This window comes from Rhipicephalus microplus, chromosome 7 (genome assembly GCF_043290135.1).
Source record: "Rhipicephalus microplus isolate Deutch F79 chromosome 7, USDA_Rmic, whole genome shotgun sequence".
NCBI classification, from domain to species: Eukaryota; Metazoa; Arthropoda; class Arachnida; order Ixodida; family Ixodidae; genus Rhipicephalus; species Rhipicephalus microplus.
The window spans coordinates 99307789-99326942 of NC_134706.1; the positions used below are offsets into that span (position 1 = coordinate 99307789).

The window sequence follows — 19154 nt, forward strand, 5'->3', positions numbered from 1 at the left end:
TTGGCAGCGTTAGCATCAGTCGAAGCAGGTCCCGTGGGGTGGAGTAAAGCTGATGCTGTACAGACGTGAGCACCTTTAACTTGAACGCTCCGACGCCTGGCCTTCGCTTGCTTGAACTGAGGTCAGTGCCACCAAGCGTTGAAAATGATATTCTTGCTGTAGTTAGGGATAAATGTAGCGCTCATCAGTTTCACCAGTAATTTTTTGTTTCCGGGCTGCCTGAAAGCATTCACTTCGCATTCCACTTTTGCCACGTTTTGCTCGTGACTACGTTATCGCGTGCATCCAGGTCATGCATTTTCTAATTCCTTTCTCGACAAAGAAGCATTGCGTGCGACAGCTTACTCACTTTTCGTGTTTGAATCAGCAGGTGCTGTTCCAAAAGGAATCACGCGTATAAAAAGTAGAACAAACGCACGCTCAAGACATTTGTAAAAGTTTCAAAATGTATCTGAAATACAGCAGCGTTGTTTATGGTCTGGTTCAGTAATTTTCAGATAGCGTGAACTGAACTGCTCTCGAAATTTAGATCGTGCTTTCCCGCTTGGTTTGCGCTGCGCTCAAGATGTAGTCTTGAGGCAACACATCCAAGTGGGTAAAATTATCTGGGCTTTCGCGTGCCCGTACTACAATTTGAATTTATCATAAGATCGAAGTTTAAGCTTTTATGTATTACTACGCACGAAAATCGCTTTGTGTGCGTTGTATTCAGGCGCCTTTTTTGCTGACAACACGCACAAACATTGTGCTCTACGACATCTTCCGTGCAGCGTGAACTGAACAGAAAGGCACACTCTAAATTGCGAGAACAGTTCGATTGACGATGTCTCAAAGTTATTGAATCAGAACAAGAAAAATGCCAACACATTTGAGATTTATTTATTGTGACTTTTACAAACGCCATGAATGTGCGTTTGCTCTGCTGTTTTTACATGTCATTCCTTGCTGCGCATTCAAACTCATAAGGTGGGTAAACTGCCGCACGCAATGGTTCATTGGCGAGATGAGCATAGAAAAAGAAACGCCATGGTGACGCGTGAGAAAGCAGCCACGAGCGAAACGTGGCTAAAACGGGATGGTAATTGAATGCATTCAACCCACTGGTAGGGAAGACACACAAATGTACTAGTAAAACCAACGTGCGCTACATCTTTTGTTTACAGCAGCAAGTATATCATGTTGAACGCTTGGTGGCGCTGATCTCAGCTCAAGGGAGCCGCAGCCACGCATCGAAGCATTCAAGTTTAAGCTGCTGACAGCTGTACATGCCTTATAGGGGAAATGCTAAAAGGCATTGCTGCTTTGCTTTTGTCATGAATTGCATACGAAATAATTTGGCATTGCTGAAAATTAGGCGGCATGCATCTGTTCCATGTTCTCTATTGTCTCTAGGGGTCTGCAGAAGGAAAACTTAATCTGTGATCCACGATTGTACTGATATTTCAGCCATTGCTGTTTCATGTTGTGTGAGACTTCCCTTTGTCACGGTTTGTTTGAATGAGAGTCCTAATTTTAAAAATAAGTTCCTCAGTTGGTTAGGCTGTATGAGAAGCACATAAGATTTTTTGCAACTGTATATTTACTGCTAGTGCTTCCTTAGCGAGCATATATTAAATTGATATAGTTAAGCGATCGGCGTTTTTTAATGAACAGAAATAAATTTGTGTTTTTTGGAGCTGTGCAAATAGCAAAATTTTGTGTGCGAAGCAAATTTTATATTGAAGGGTGAGTGTGAAATAACTATTTTTGAACATTTGTTGAATATCTTTATTACTTCGAAGTGAAGTTACAGCAGAAAAGTTGCACATTTTATGGGATAGGAACATGGCATCGTTTTTTTTTTGCTAGGTCGGTTTAGATCTGGAGAAAAGGTGCTCTCTTGTTTTATAAAATATTACGCGTTGCAGACCGGAAAGTGTTTACTTATTATATTTGGCTCAACCAATGTGAAGGCCCTTCTCATTTGGCGGACAAGGGCGTGCTCCTTTCTAACTTGGAGTCTGATCTGCCCTGCAGATGTCTGTGTTAAAAACACCTGAAATATAAGATAGTGAGAAGATTTGTACAATTTTTTTCGGAACTTTTCGTTTGAAACTTTAAACATTGCTTCCACCCCTGCCATGCAGGTTTGAACCAGCTCTTTCGTGAGTTAGTCTGAGAATGCCCGTAGCGTAGCCCGAGGTGGTTAATCATATTGAGAAAAATGAAGGGATGACTGTAACGCCACAGTGCATTTCCGTTTTGGAACCAACATTTTCTCGAATCTATGCATTGCTACTATAGCCTGAAAGGAAGCTTTGCCTAAAAAGAAAAATTTTATGAGGGAAAGCAACTAAAAATTTTGAAGGGGCTGCAGTCAACTGGGCATTGACCGTTGTCTTCGCGAAGTTCTAACAGTAAAAATTTCAGTGAAAACTAATCGACTAGCAACTTCTATTCAAAAATATTTAAAAGTTCGAATATTTGTATATGTTAATTTTTTTTCTCAAAGTAAAGTACAATTCTGCAACAAACATATTTAACTTCATTTTTCAAATGGGACAGTGCTGTAATGAATTGTTCATCTTTTCTATGCCCTGCAGTGCTGCTTGAAGCTTTGTGGAAAAGGAAGCAACGCAGGTCTACTCAAAGATGACGCTGAAACGGGAAGACAAAAAAATTAACAGAGAAGTCGTTTTCAGTCCTACACTATTGCGCAAGCCTGCTCTTACGCTTAGGCACGTAAAAGGGCATGTAAAAGAGCATGCATTCATCCACAATGCATTTAATTACGTAAAGAGAAGGAATATACGAGGACGCGTTATGCAAAAACATACCAGCCCGGTTTTCAACAAAACACATCAGTCTGGGTTTTCCCAAACCTTACCAGCCCGATTCTTGTCAAAACGCAGCAGTCTGTGACACACCAGAAAACAGTCGTATACACCAGACCGGCCGTATACGCCAGAAACCGTGTCTGAACTGGCGCTCTAATGTTAGCGGGAAAAGTACACCAGGCATGGCCTGGTGGGTTTTTTGACTGGGAACTCTGAGATGGGAGAGCGGAGGTTCGGGCTTGGACTCGGGCAGACGCCTGAGGCTGCAATAAAGCGTCTTGTAACAGCACTGCAGCTCTTCCTTCGCGCTGCCACTGTGCACTTGGGTCATCGAGGGGACCCGGTCCGAACATCAATCATCTTTTCTCTTTAGCTAGTGTACAAGCTAGTCACGAAAAGTAGATTAACGGTCACGATGGACGCATTTTAGGTCAGCAAGTAGAGAAGCCTGACTTTCTCCCAGTTTGCATATTATTTCATCGTTAGCAGCTTGTGCTTGCTCTAGCTGGCGTATTGAGTCAATTCCGATGGCAAGAAAGTGTGCCTCTGTCTTGGGCATCGGGCCAAGGTTTAATTCTACATTCCCAGACATGACAAGCAACAGTTTAAATAAGGCAAAACACTTTGTACTCAAAATAGCTAACAAACATCCAAAAGCACAGCAGACATCAACTGGGCACGATACTTTGAGCATGCAGTAGTCACTGGTCTTCAAATACAAAGCACCATTCAAGCAACTAACCTGCAAAAGCCGTGGGTGCAAGTGTGCCATCCTTGCAGCGGTGCCGTGCCCGTATGATAAGTAAGGATGAGAAAGGAATGCCCCTCTATTGATTGCAGAAAGTGTTCCACTCTCAGGTGGATAGGGAATAGCTCTCTGCCAAACCTTCTGTAGGGACGCTCGAAAAGAGCAATTTTTTTGGGAAAAATGCGGGTGAACTGTCATTTGCCTGCAACAGAATGTCGCAAGACTGCTAAAAAAAAGTGCTCTATATCCTAACTTGACTGATGTTAGGGCACCGCATTTAGGGTGCGCGAGGAGCGTAGTCTTAGCAAAGGCTTCTTTGATGTCTCCAAATGTACACCCAGACATATCGTTCCAGGGTACCGGGGCACTCGTTGTTCGAAGAGAGTGAAAACATTGTTGAAATACTGCATTTTATTTGAGCAGCGAGGATTGAATAGGTGATCAAAGTTTGCTTGGTGAACAAATTCACACAGCTGACTGGTGGTGGATGGCTGAGGAAACTTCCGAATGATGACTAGACGAGTTGGTATGGACGAATGCCATGCGCATTGATGCGGTGGTCGAGAAGTCCAGCTACGCCACCACGAACTCGCTCTTAGCTATGTTAACGACGAAACCGAGCCTGCTCAGTTTCTTGAGGTCTTTGACACAAAGGAGCTTGCGAGACTGAGTAGAAGCACTGAAACGTAGGATACTGTCGAGGTTGGCCAAGCAGCAGGTGAAGCCTCGTCGAGCAGGGTCGACGAAACGTTGATAAGGTGTGCCGCCATGGGAAGGCCAAACGTCATGCGTATATAGGCCGAAGGGTGTTATAATCGTGGCCTTCTGAATGTCTGCGGGTTTTACTGGAGCTGGTGATGCCTTTTCTCGGGTAAATCTTGCTAAACATTGTGAAGCCGCGCAGTGCGAAGTAAAATCCTGCATATGTAGAATGTGATACCAATCCGGGACAGTAGCCTTTTTCATAGCAAGGTAGTGACTCCATGCATCAGTCACCAGTTCTTTAGGTTTCCTGTGTCTTGATTGGGCTCAAGAACTGGAGGAGCATCGAATGAAACCAAGTTCAAGCATGTGCTCAAACGTTTGTTCTGGTTTGAGGGCTTTAGATAAAAATACATAATATGTGCAGACAGGCAACCAGATGTCTGTGCTGTCATACCACATCCTGTATGTTTTAATTTGAAGTTATGTAGGCAGACGCTAAGAAGAACAGGCCCGACCATCTGGGGCTCTGTGCCGTCGTCTTCTCCTAGTCGGATTCTTGTGTTCTGCCCTTGCACATTACATCTTCCAAACTTTTATATTTTGTTAGAACCGCTGGTTCGAGTTGTCGTAGGCCTACTTCGCCTGTTTTCGCTGTCTTCTTCTGGCAGCAGGTAGAAGAATGCGGCCACAGATTTCATCGTGTGCTACATCAGATGAGCTTGTCTAACAAGCGGTGCCACATGTTTCCCCCTCAAACATCAGAATTGCTACTCGCAACATCAAAATTGCTACCAGCAAACATCAGAATTGCTACTCGAGAATTCACCAGCCCTATAACTACTTCACCTAAACATTCGCAGTCTTAGAAAGCACCAGGATGATTTTGTTGCGTTGATTTCCTTGCTTAAACATTCATTCTCTGTCATATGTTTATCTGAAGCTTGGTTGTCTGGTAATGAGGGTAACTTGTACGGATTGCCAGGTTATTATTCTGAATACTGCAATTGGGAGCTCTGTCGGGGTGGCGATAGTGTCATACTTGTCAGTGCATCCTTAACCTACACACGCCGTAGTGACATAACCTTCAACAATATTTTATGTGAATGTGTTTGGCTTGAATTCAACCATAGTGTTACACCATTGAATAGCCGTAGTACTATTATAGCTTCCATTTATCGGTCACCTTCATCATCGTATTCCGATTTTTGTAATCAGTTAAGCATCATTCCCAATAATATAGTAAGAGAAAATAAAAACGTTGTCTTATGTGGTGATTTTAATATAAACAATATTGATCCTGATAGTGCATCGTGCTTAGAATATATGAACTGTTTATACTGCTTTGGCTTTACGCCGTATATTTCAGCACCAACTAGAAACAATTTACTAGGTTCGAATACGCTAATAGATCATATCATCTTCAACATTTCCACTGAACACGTTGCAGGTGTAATAGATCATAGCATTACAGACCATAATCCGTATTTTTTATTCTGGGCTCCAAAAATACCAAGGCCAGTAACATCTTTATGAAACGCCAATTCAATGCGGAAAAGGTTGTGCAAATAATTAGCACAGTATACTTAACATCGTTGACTAATCTAGACTGCGCAGAAAAGGCTTTTGAGTCTTTCTCAGAAGTAATAGCTTCAGGTATAGAAGCATGCACCACTTCCACTGCTGTCACAAAGTGGTATCGTTCCCCTAGAAATCCATGGATAAGCAACTCGATGTTGAAGTTCATTAATAAAAAGAATAACCTTCATAAGAAACTGAAGTTGCAGCCTTATAACCTCGCAATAAAATCCCGCTTTCACAAATACTCAGCAACATTATCTTCCTTACTTAGGCGTGCTAAGCGCAATTACTACCGCAACCTCATTGCAAAAAAACACAGGTAACACGAGACGCTGCTGGCAAATCATTAAAGAATTTTTGAACATGAAGAACTGCTCAGAGCCCACAATAAAAATAAAGCACGGCAAAGAATTGTATACCTACCCTATAAGATTGGCCGCCACGTTCAGCGAGCATTTCTACGCATCTGCGGATAGGCAGCAATCACCAGGTCATTTGTGTGATATACCACGGTGTACTCATTCTTTTTATCTTCATTCGACGTCTGCAGATGAAGTCCTTCAGATCAACACACCTCTAAAGATCAAAAGTACTGGTTTAGATCTTATCGATCCTTTTAAAGTAAATATAGTTTCAAACCTAATATCACCACCTTTGGCGGTAGTTATTAACAGCTGTTTTCAGCAGGTGTGTTTCCGAGCTGCCTTGAGGCTGGTAAAATATTTCCAGTTATTAAGAAGGGTGATAAGACTTTTGTACAGAATGATAGGCCAATCCGTATCCTGCCTTTCTTCGGTAAGGTAATTGAAAAGTTATTCCACAATAGAATATTGCGTTATCTGAAAAATTTAATCTTTTATCTCCACAACAATTCGGATTTCGTCAAAGATATTCAACTGAGCTGGCACTAATTACCTTAATGGAGGAAATTAAACAAGCTATTGATAGAGGGTTACTTGTGGGATCTGTGTTTATCGATTTGACGAAGGCTTTTGACACTATAAATCATCACGTACTACTTGCTGAACTCGAATTGTTTGGTATGTCTGGTCTTCCACTAAATTTTATTAAGAGCTACCTAAGTAACCGGTCTCAAATGGTTCATGTTAGTGGCCATCTTTCAACGCCCAAGTTAATTACCGTTGGTGTGCCACAGGGATCAATTTTAGGCCCACTTTTATTTTCGATGTTTAATAATGACACACCTACCATTTTTACAAGGACCAAACGCATACTTTACGCTGACGACACAACCATCTTTCAGTCATTCAAATCAGATTTTCTACTCCAGTCTGACCTCAACTCAGATTAACATAACATAACTTTATGGTGCCAGTCCAAATATCTTCAGATCAATGCTACTAAAACTTTGTTCATATTGTTCCATTCCCCGCACATTTCACTTGACATACAACCTTCCCTTCACATTGGTAATACCTGATACCATCATAAACATTTCCTGTTTCTTGGCGTCATAATAGACAGCAAACTAAAATTTCATAAACATGCAGCATCACTCTTTAAAAAGACTGCATTTGGTATTCACAATATCATCAAAACACGAACTTATTTTCCGCCTCACATCAAACGTACTTTCTATTTTGCTTATATTCATAGCGATATTTCCTATTGCGTATAATCTTAGGCCAACACATATTTCACGCACATCGAACGTTTGCAGCGACTTCAGAATCAAGCATTTACATTAAGGACTTTCAGCCCATTTTACTTCTGATGTAGCTCGTTTTTTCCTCAGCTTAACATACTCCAATTGAGACAATTATTTTGTCATAGAGTGTCCATTGTCGCCTTTAAACTCATCCCGCATGACATTTTTATCGCACGTATTGATCATCGCCACTTAACTAATAGTAACATCACCTGGTTTTTGCAGTGCAACAGTCTTCTTTAGCAGGCCGTAAGGACAAACAACGGCAAGTTCTCGACCTTATTTACTAGCATAGCCATTTGGAATTTATTGCCTTTCGTACTGAAATCATCGCATAACATTCATATTTTCACTTCGCACAGCAAGAAATATTACGTTCAGGAATCAGTCAACTCATCCGATTTGTGTAATTAACTGTTAATAGCTCTCCACAATTCTGTGCTATTTGACTTCTTCAATTTGGCTTTGTATCATTGATAACACTGACAATGAAACGTGTTGCATTTGTCACGTAGAGCTGTTCATTAATATTGTTTTTTCTCTTCACTTGTTTTTCACTAATTCCATGTTATTTTTCAATAGTGAGTATTACCATTGTGTTGTGTATTGATTGTATTTTTATTGTTAATCAACCTTATTCATTATTACTCACAAAGTCCGTATGCTATTGCTGTAATTTTTGTAATTACCTCATTCTTGTACCCATAGGAGGTCCTCCTGTCAGTTTCTCTGAAACTTTGGGACCTCCTGCTGTAATGACACTAACCATGTAGCTTAACTGAACTATTTAATAAACTTGACTTGACTTGACTTGATCTCCTACAAAAATAGATTTTGCAAAGTGGATCTCCTCATAAACGTCCGATCTTGTATTGTCAAGTGAAGCGAGGTACAAGCTCAGTATGTCTTGTCCTGTGGAGACAAATGGCCTCAAGGAGAGTATTACTCAAACACTTAGTGACATGCATGCGAAGCCTGTTTCCACGGACGAAGCTAGCTTATACTTTGCTCTACGATACGTCACATTTATTTATTATTCTTCGCGCCATGCTGCTCCTGGTTATTTCAGATTTTAGGAGGCAAACTGCTCAGGCTCGCGTGAAGTTTTGGCCTGGTACCATGGTTCTGATATTGGCTTTGACCTTACATGTTGTTCTGTTAGAACAACCTTTTGCTCGGTTCACCGGCCAATGTCAATTGCTTCAAGTTCTGACTCCAGAAACATGAAGACTCTCCTGTCAATTCGTTGTCTCGACACTCCCCAAAAGCCTGCGATATCCTACAGTTGAACATTTGAAGCCGTACAACTCTTCCCATCATGCCCTCTAGACAAGCCGATGCGGCCCCTCTGCCGTCGGTAATTATGCACATTGCCAGCGTTTTATGCGAAAGTGTGCCCGACAAAGAAGACGGTCTCTTTACTCGGTTTCTGGCCTGAACTTGCAAGCGCTGCAATGGCTGTTGTGAATATAATTTGTACGTAGCTTAGAAAGCGAGTGAGTGGTCATGTAATAGTATTGCTAAATTGTTCTACTTAGCATTTGCTTTGTAATCTAGACAGCCCTAGGCACGCGCAGATGCACGTGCAGGCGCCTCATAATGTCCGCGTACATTTTGCATATTAACCACCATGAACTAAGCGTAAGGAAAGTTTTTTGAGGTATTGAGTCGGTGTGGTCACTTCGCGGTCGTGAGCCTCTCCGACGTAGTTCGGCAGAGCGTAGCGATGGATACCACAGCTGTCGACGAGTGGTGTTACCGAAAGTTGAAAAAATGAGCCTGCTGCAACTGCCTGAGTTCCTGTCAACGCTTGGGAAGCCCGCCCTTTCGTAGAGTAGACGGAGTGCCACCGCCTTTCCAAGAATAATCACCTGACATCATGCAGCGACATCCACCCACCTGCCGGCCATAGAGATTTCCTCTTGCACTGTTTGGGGCTGGAAGACCAGTGATTGTACTACGCATTTCCGCATGCAGCGGGAAAAAAAGAAAGCGGCACTACCAACGAGTACGATGCAGCGTGGCTATGTTGCACGCCTATTTCATTTCTATAACGAATTGTTGCGGAACCGCACTGGTCAGGAGTGCACCCAGTTGCCGCGGCCACCATTACAGCACTTGTTGTGGCACTTCGCGAGTTTGATATAACACACAAGTTCAATGAGCTGGCTGAGGGCTTCATTTGTGATCATATTGTTGCGAAATGAACAAACGTTTTGGGTTGAGAAATTAGTTTCAATTACTGGGCTGGGGTCACGGCTTGACGGGGGCGTCCGGTACATGAACGAAGCAGCACCTCCACCAGATGTCACGGGGTCATGACGTGGCCGAAGACAGGAGACTTTGCGTTCAAATTTAACTGTTTATTTGGGCGAACCTGTGCCCGGTAAACGGAAAGTCCGATTACAGTAGCAGTCTTGGACTGATACAAAGAGAAGTTTATTAACTTCAAACTCAAAAAAACTCTTTACATCATTTTATACATACAGTGCTCGTTTAGACACCCCTCATGTGCACTATGGGGCATACAAACTCCATTATCTATACAGGAAACCAGCGGCACATACACAGATACCTATATATTTATATATATATATATATATATATATATATATATATATATATATATATATATATATATATATATATATATATATATATATATATATATATATATATATATACAAGTTTGTGCTAAACTATGCATACATTCCTAAAAACCACAAATATATATTTGCAATCACATATACATATATTTACAACAGATCGTGAACATGGGTGGGTATATTTACAATACTTCGACTGGCGCTATAAATACACTTGTAAAACAATGTTTTGGGGAGAAGAAGTTAGTGGGGGATTATGGGGGTACGGAGTTTCGCACCTATGACGAAAAAAAAAATGTGGAACGCTTCACGATTTTGCGTGATAGCAGCGAACGGAGCGTCGGCCGTCGATCAACTACTGACTCTTTTTTCTTGTGTGTTATATATGTTGTACCCACCCCCTCTGTAATGCCCTACGGGCCCTGAGGGTATTCTAATAAATAAATAAATAAATAAATAAATAAATAGACAAGCGGCGAAGTGCGTCGGCATTTATACTCTTGCCATCGAATGTTCTAGCGTTATCACTGGTGGTGGCATAGGTTCCAGAATAATCTGTACAATTTGCAGAGTGGGCGTGATCTTATCGAAATGACCTACTAAAGTCCAGAAGCTTCTCGAAAACTGCACGCGCGTTTTGTGCTGAGAATTGTGTAGTATTTTGGGGCGATAACAAAACTTGAAAAATGGAACGCGGCAATATAGACTAAAGCACCCCAGCCCCCCCCCTTTTTTTTTCTTGCGCGCGTCTATTTCCCTCTTCACTTTTTTCCCATCTTTCTTCCCCACTCCCCGTTCCCTTAGTGCAGGGTAGCAAACCGGATGCTCCAATTTCTGGTTAACCTCCCGGCCTTTCCCTCGTTTTATTCTCCCTTTCTCCACTTCATAACGTTTGCAGATTTTAAAGTGACATATTAACCCTTCTCATTAGTGCTTCGCATATCATCGATCCCGACTGTACAAGGGATCTGCCAATTTTTCGCGTATATATATTTGCCTAGATCCATCTTTATCTTCTGCGATTGTATGGTGCGATAATATCGGGCTCGATTTAGACATAAATCGGGCACAAGAGAAGTGCACATGGTGTCGACGCGACGGCAAGGTTGCCCCGCTCCATGTTCATGAGCATTTGCGGCAACGGAGTACCGGCAGCAGCACGGAGATCCCATAATAGATGTTCGATAACGTGCTTGGCATGTGCCGTGGTCTTCGCCTGTTTCGGCTGCCTCTCAGCTTGGCTGCTGGTATGTACGAACTCCATCAATACTATGGCAATCCCCGTATTCTAGAACGTCCCTACCCTCAACGATTCACCTTCACTTGAGAAAACCGATAGGAGCGCCATCTCTAACGGCAAGTCACTGCATATCAGGGATTATCTGCTGTGATTCTTGAGTAGCGCAGCATTGTTTTCAGCCGAGAACTGGTGCCCTGCTCAACTCTGTCAAGTGAAGGGTGAAAGTCAAGTCGAGGAGCGTTTGTGAATACGGGGGTAGGTTCGTATTGCGTGTGCCATTGAAGCCTTAGGTTAATGGTTCTGGCTTTGTGCTGTGCGGCAAAAAAAAAAATTCTTTTGAGCTCCTCACTTCGCGTACTGTTTACGTGAACTGCTTCACACGGAAGAAAACGGTCTGGAATGCTTCGCAGCATGTTTGCGAGAACATTCTTTTTTTTTTTTTGCTCAAGAAATTGAGTCACCGCTCGCGTTCTTAGGTTTTCGTTATGCCGCTACATGGATTCGATTTGACTGCATGAGTGAAATTTTGTGAAAAGTGCAGCTATGCTTAGTGTCATTATCTGTGCCGTTCGGAAATTGCTTGAAGCTTGAACGAGCGCATTAAGAAAAGCGGTGAATCTAGACAAATGTTCGTAAGCTAAAGCTAGGACGTAATATTTGAGCAAACACTCCTGCCTCGTTACACACTTGCATGACACCTGAAAACACTTTATTTTGCAGCGGCAACTGTTTGTGGCTGTTTTTTTTTTTTGCAAAAGAGCGATGTGAAGTGGGCAGGAGAAACTTAGTGTGAAGGTGGAGAAGCCAACGTAGCCAACAATTTCTTTTTTTTTTCAGATCATGCCGTAGTCAAGTACTGATTCAGCTACTGTGATGTCGCGTTGTGCATTGTGTATGTAGTTGGATGCGTTTATTTCAGTTTTACTCAGCTGTCGTTCTTCCTATATTGTTACCTGTATGTTTATTTTAAGTGGGCAATTTATAAACAATATACGGCAGCTGTATTTTTGCGTCTTGCAATGCAGTAAAGCTCTCTTTATCGAGAGCTTTATTGAGACTTTAAAAAACGATTAAAGCACAGAGATTATTACACAAGTACAAGTGGTCTTTGAGGCTGTATAATATTCCTAGCCTCTACAAAACGGCCTTCGAAACAGTCTTTTGTGTGGTCTGCCATCCTCTGAGGCAGTAAAGTTTCGCCACACCCGTTTGGTGCGCAGAGAACTCAAATCAGCCACAGGGGCCTGTGGAAGTGTACTCTCTTGATCTTTCTTATTACTATATGCACCCAAATCGAAACACGAAGTCCCATCGGCTTTGACGGTTGGAGCTTCATTGCTCTCCTCAAAAACGTGCCCGAAACTGTCAACTCTGCCCAGACGCACTCGCCCTTTGACGGCGATGCGACCGAGCAGGCCGCACTTTGTTTTAAAGACGAAATTCTGCCTTGGGGACCTTCGACACAGAAATTTTGGTCAGTCTGTCAGTACATTTGTTTGTTAGTCTGCCACAACGATACCCCTAAGGACACCAAATGGTACCTTAAACGTCCAACACTTTCCGCAGCGCCCATCTATACTACTGAAGTTTCAGCGTTCATACCTGTGTGATTGTAAACTAGAAAGCAAGTCTTCCAAATAAATGATGCATCATAACAACACGTCAACGTTTTTTACGAGTTTTTATAATAAAAAAGTCACAGCTTTGCCCCTAAGGCGAACCAATGAACGCGATAGCAACAAATTGTAAGATCACGCGCAGATTGAAGAGCAGATCGAAACGTACCCCGCGTTTCGCTTTTGCTAAGACGACACGGTAGTGGCACCTACCCGTCGCCTCGTGTTCTTTACCTTATCGCCTCCAAGACGAACGCGCTGTAAAGGATGGGGGACTACCCGGTCTCTTGTAGTAGCGTGGTGTAACCGGGCGGAGGAAACGAACGCTGACAAGAGGATACGAGAAACAGAACAGGGTTTAATGGCACTATTTACACATATTTACAGAAAAGAAGCGTTAGTGGTTTCACAAACCACGAGCGTGGTGGTTGAACGTTACATAGTTCAGAGCGACGTCCAGCACTCTGCCGCGTCGTTTTATGCCCTGTCGGGCTCCTCCTCTCCGAGTCGGACACCAATCACGCACACACAGGTGAGGGAGGGCGAGCATGCACGGTCCACGTGAACACTGCACTGTGGTGGCGCCAGCAGGGCTCTTCCTCGTCGTGTGTGTGCCGCTAATCGAGAGTTCCCACGATCCTGGCAGCATACTTCAAAGGGTCCGCCGATTTTGTTCCCCAATTAGCGGGGTGATTTGCGGTGGCCGTCGGTCTCCTCCAGGAAGATGCTGTCTTTGTTGGCCTCTCTCGAATGGTTAACGGCGTCTTGGCGACACGACGTCTCGTCCTCCGGCTAGCACGTACAATGCCTGACGAGCATAGGCATTCGGCCGGTCGGCTTGGTGATTGGGGATCAAAAGGGAGCGCCGCTCCTCTGTCGGCTCCGGCGCCGGCCACGCCAGCCCTCCTGTCGCCCGACGAGTCGACGAGGCCACCAGTCACGCTGCTGCCAGTGGATCAGCCCACGCACAAAGGCATCTGCTCAGACGAGTTTCCAGGCCAAACTTAACAGCTCCTCCGCCGCCCGGAAAATCTCGGCTGGCCAGCGCTCCCAACCGCTGGGCACGAAGAGAATGGTTGGCGACGTGGACGAGGGCCTGGCTTTTCTCTCTCCAGCTGCGAACTCGAAACCAACTCCCAAACCAGCTCACAATGACTGACAACTGCAAGGCAAACCACACAACACAATACCATGCTGAAGTCAAGCACATTGGACCCGCTTAAGACCCTCCAGGCTTCTCAACACAAAAAGGAAAACCTGTAGGCTACAATTTTGAGACAATTTGGTGCCGCCAAAGTTTTAACAATCATGGACGTGGAGATGCCTACTAAAGATGGAACAAATTGCCGTGCAAGAAAAGCACACAAAGGCAAATACAATTTGGCCCCATATAACGAGAATCACACTACTTCAAAACTGGCTTTCTCCTACTATCCGCACTATTAAGTTGTAACTTACATTTACCTTCATGACTCATTTCATGAAACACAACCAAATACAAAGGTTTCACACGAATTCTGCCAGACCCTATACATAAATTATCAGGGCGCATTTTTCATTCTCTCGTGACATACTTTCAAGGCGTAGTCGAGAGCACCTACTTTTAGGACACCCTCACGCCAACGAAAACTCTCATAACAGATCAAACTGAGTTTTTACAAATCTGTGGAAGGCGTTTCTAGCCTCAATGTTCGGTAAAGCGTAACGCTTTTCTCAAAAGATCACTTTGATCTCTGAACGCTCTCTAAAACAACAAAAAGAAATAATCCCACCACTGCCACCAGTTGTTACAGATGGGAAGGAAGGACGCTCGCTGGTGGCATCCCACCGCTGCCACCAGTTGTAAAGGATGGGGGACTACCCGGTCTCTTGTAGTAGCGTGGTGTAACCGGGCGGAGGAACCGAACGCTGACAAGAGGATACGAGAAACAGAACAGGGTTTAATGGCACTATTTAAACATATTTACAGAAAAGAAGGGTTAGTGGTTTCACAAACCACGAGCGTGGTGGTTGAACGTTACATAGTTCAGAGCGACGTCCAGCACTCTGCCGCGTCGTTTTATGCCCTGTCGGGCTCCTCCTCTCCGAGTCGGACACCAATCACGCACACACTGGTGAGGGGGGGGCGAGCATGCACGGTCCACGTGAACACTGCACTGTGGTGGCGCCAGCAGGGCTCTTCCTCGTCGTGTGTGTGCCGCTACTCGAGAGTTCCCACGATCCTGGCAGCATACTTCAAAGGGTGCGCCGATTTTGTTCGCTCAATTAGCGGGGCGATTTGCGGTGGCCGTCGGTCTCCTCCAGGAAGATGCTGTTTTTGTTGGCCTCTCTCGAATGGTTAACGGCGTCTTGGCGACACGACGTCTCGTCCTCCGGCTAGCACGTACAATGCCTGACGAGCATAGGCAGTCGGCCGGTCGGCTTGGTGATTGGGGATCAAAAGGGAGCACCGCTCCTCTGTCAGCTCCGGCGCCAGCCACGCCAGCCCTCCTGTCGCCCGACGAGTCAACGAGGCCATCAGTCACGCTGCTGCCAGTGGATCGGCCCACGCACCCTATCTGGCAGTATCTATCACGAGCCCTATCTGGCAGTATCTGGCAGACGAGTTTCCAGGCCAAACTTAACAGCGCACGCTGGGCGCTTCATTTTTTATGATGACTGCCAGATAGGGCTCATATATCACGTGTGATGTCTCTCGATGTGCTCGTTCTCCTCCAGTGCACGCATTGAGGCACTCCAACGCAGCGCTTCCAGAGAACAATTCACCAAGTTTCTTGCGCAGAACATCAAATACACCATTTCTTCACTCTCTCGAGGCACTGTTACACTGCAAATGTCGTCTTTTGACGACATTTGGAGTGTAACATGGAGATGCTGGGCCAATTTTTTTCATGCAGCGGCCGTGGTCCTGGACATGCGCAGTAGCCCGCGTACGCGCGTTATAATGTCAGTTGATGTCTTTTTGTATACCCATCACGGACTAAGAATAAACGGAGTTGATGGCGGTACTAAGTCGGTGTAGTCACTTTGTGGTCTTGCGGTTCTCTGACGTAGTTCGGAAGGGCATGGCGGTAGAAACCACAAATACCATATACCAATGGCCCGAGACACTGTAGACACTTTAAGCTTAGAAACGTATTTTATTAAGAAAGGCTACGTCTTCGATGACCCAAACACCTAATTATTACCATTGACGCATCTGCAAACCACTCCGCCTTTTTTGCGCTGCCTGTGTCGTCAGTCAAGTGCCGGCGTTGCTGAAGGATTAAACCGGGTAACCAGTTTTTTATGGTTGGGATGCCGAGTTGTTGAATGAGCGTATATGGCGCTCTGCAGTTAAACGCCTTGTGCGTGAAAATGAAAGTGCCATAGATGTCAAACTTGCTCTTCAGTCTTTGAAATGTCCGAAGACGACTACTGTTCTTACTTGCGTTGTTGGGCTTGTGTTACCGCATTGTTCATGTTTTTTTAGGAATTGGCAATGCTCGTTGTATGTGTGGTGACTGAAATTTAAAAGGATGTATAATACCAATTGCTTGAGGTGTGGTGCTCCAACACCAGCAGAAGCTCGTCCGCCACACGGCTTTGCTCATTTACCGCAAGGACTCAAAGGCACCAGGCCTGCACGGAAGGCACAGCACAGTCGCAGTGGAGGCTATAGCCTTTCAGAGCCTTTCAAGGCACTCATTGGGTAACTAATGCGAGCACACTTGCTTGATACCCACTTAGAGCACTATAATAAAAATTTCTGGGTAGTAGGCTGGCACTCGCTATGCTATTTTTCGTCATTCTTCTGAGAAACGTAGTATCCGCTAAACACTTGCAAAGAATTTTGTGCTAATTGTTTATGAAGTGGCTGACAATGATGAGGAAAGTTGGGTGAAGTTGGTATGTGTCCCAGCTAATAGGGGAACAAGAACAAGCTTCTGTGCTGGGTTAGAGCCTTGCACAGCGCACTCGTAACGATATTCGCATTGTGCAACGACTAGTTGTTCTTTCGCTGTTTTAAAACACTTTACAAGTGGTATTACCGCGATTGCTTTCAAACACAAGGCTGCCTAAGGCAAGTTTGTCAACAAGTCACAGTCTGCAGCGTCGTTAATTGGTAGAATACTGGGATGGCACCCAGTGGAACCAAGTTCGAGCCCCACTGTGTCTTAGGCACTAGGTTCCATCAAGTCACAAGCACCGGCGTAGCTCAGTGTTTAGGATACTTGGCTGGCACCTTGCAGACCTGGGTTTCCAGCCTCGCTGTGGGTCTCGTGATAGGTTTTTTTTCTAATTTTACCTGATGTGGTTACAAACATTGGTGGCGGCAGTGGCGGACAACTGCACATGACCCAAGTTGTGATCTCACAACAACTATCGCGTAAAATAGCATAGCGGATGCTGGCCTACTACCCAATGTTTAATAATAAAACCCTAGTGGGTAGCAAGCAAGTGTGCTTCCAGTAGTTACCAATAAGTGTTTTGAAAAGTCTCTGAAAGGCCGCTGTTTTCGCTTTCGCTGTGACTGTGCTGTGCCTTCCACGCAGGCCTGGATTTTTTTTTCTAGTTTCGCGCTATGTGGTTATCCAGACCGGCGGCAGCGGCGGACAGCTTTCACTGTAAAAAGTAGCTAGAGGGAAGCTTTGAATTACAGCCGTGCATTGAGAAAGAGGAGCCGATACGTCATTCAGCGAGCTAAGGCGTCGCTTCTCGTTAGAATGATTTTGTTATTTCATATGGCGGTTCCTTGCATGCACTCAATTAGGTTGAAACTGGTAGGAGACGAAAGTTAACGCAGCCTTAGCATGTGTTGTCTCCACTCGGCCACGTTGCAAGGGCACTTCACTAAACGTTTAGTACCTATCAGGGCATCAATGTAGCAATGATTGGCCTCAAAAAGAGTAAAAATTGATATAGCTGTCGCCCCATTAAACAAAACAAAACTGATGGCGACCTAATAGCTTCGCCTTTTTACGATGGTCTGCACCAGGCACATTTTTTACTCCCGCGTTTTATGATTGATTCCACGTAGACAGTAGCGCTGGCGTTTCGTTCTTCACAGTGAGTTCTTGATCTCCTCCATGACCCACTTCGACACTTACATTTTCTTTCATTGTGTTATGTACTTACACTTCACTGCAGCCCAACGGACTGCAATAAATGCAACCACGCTATTCCTTGAACAGGAAAATTCGCTAACTTCTCACTGACTGATCTTTTCCTTGAGTAAGTATAACATGAACTTGTTGCTAAATAGTTGTTCTCCCTAAGCATGACCTGCAATTCTATGACTTCAATTGAGTACCAATATTTGTTTCATAAATAATTCTGTCGTCTTGCACAGACAGACACTCGTTTTAAGACTGGTTTTGAAGCAGCAGCCTTTTTTTTTTGCAGATAATGTACTGCCAGATGGAGAGGAAATACCCTTTAAGGTAGTGGAGGGCACTACCCAATGCTTAATCATAGGAACACCATCCACTAAAAACAGTAAGTGTTTCGATCATTGTACAGTCTGGTCAATAATATTGCTCAAGAAGTAGCTAATATTGCTCAAGAAGTTATTTAGGATATGATACTGAGGTAATAGGTAAATAGTGCTACAGTTTCAATAATTTGGTCTCGCATGGGAATATAATCGATCATGATTTGAGGAGATAATGCTTTATTAGAGTGTGATAGGACCTTTTTGATCAGATTTACGATAATATCAGAATTATATCACTTTAAAGTCAGCTTGAATACCTCTGCAGTGGCATGTGCTTGCAAGTGTGTGCTGCTTTCTTGCTCACCGCCACTGCGAGCTGTTGGTTACAGGATCTTTCGTACAACATAAAGCTTGACAGACACACATACAGACAGACAGATAGACATACAAAAAACTAAATTGGTCCTTGGGTGCTTTCTCGTGAACCCTTATTGAGGGCCCACGGAAACAGCCGGGTGCATCAAAGTGGGGCAAGGGAAACCTCGTTGTTTGCGTCTTTCGTCGGCCCTTTGGTTTGCCTGCAGTTAGGCATGAATCAATAAGCTCTGGAAGGCCTCTTCACAGTCGGCTTCGCTGGATAGATAGCTATTAGGTAACACGGGGCTTTGAGAAAGCAAGGGCACTTAGAAACAATAGGCGTCATTGTAGTCAGAACGACTTGGATCATTCCCTATTTAAATACGAGTGAGAAATCCCTGCG

The 19154-nt window shown here is 44.2% G+C and overlaps 1 protein-coding gene across 1 annotated transcript in view; it reads left to right on the forward strand.

The window, feature by feature from the left end:
* The window catches only part of LOC142767570 (uncharacterized), a 455408-nt gene that overhangs the window by 328032 nt on the left and 108222 nt on the right, over positions 1-19154 (forward strand). The window contains exon 9 of the mRNA XM_075869529.1: positions 18364-18456. Coding sequence (XP_075725644.1) covers positions 18364-18456 — 93 coding nt within the window. The remainder of the gene's footprint in view (positions 1-18363; positions 18457-19154) is intronic.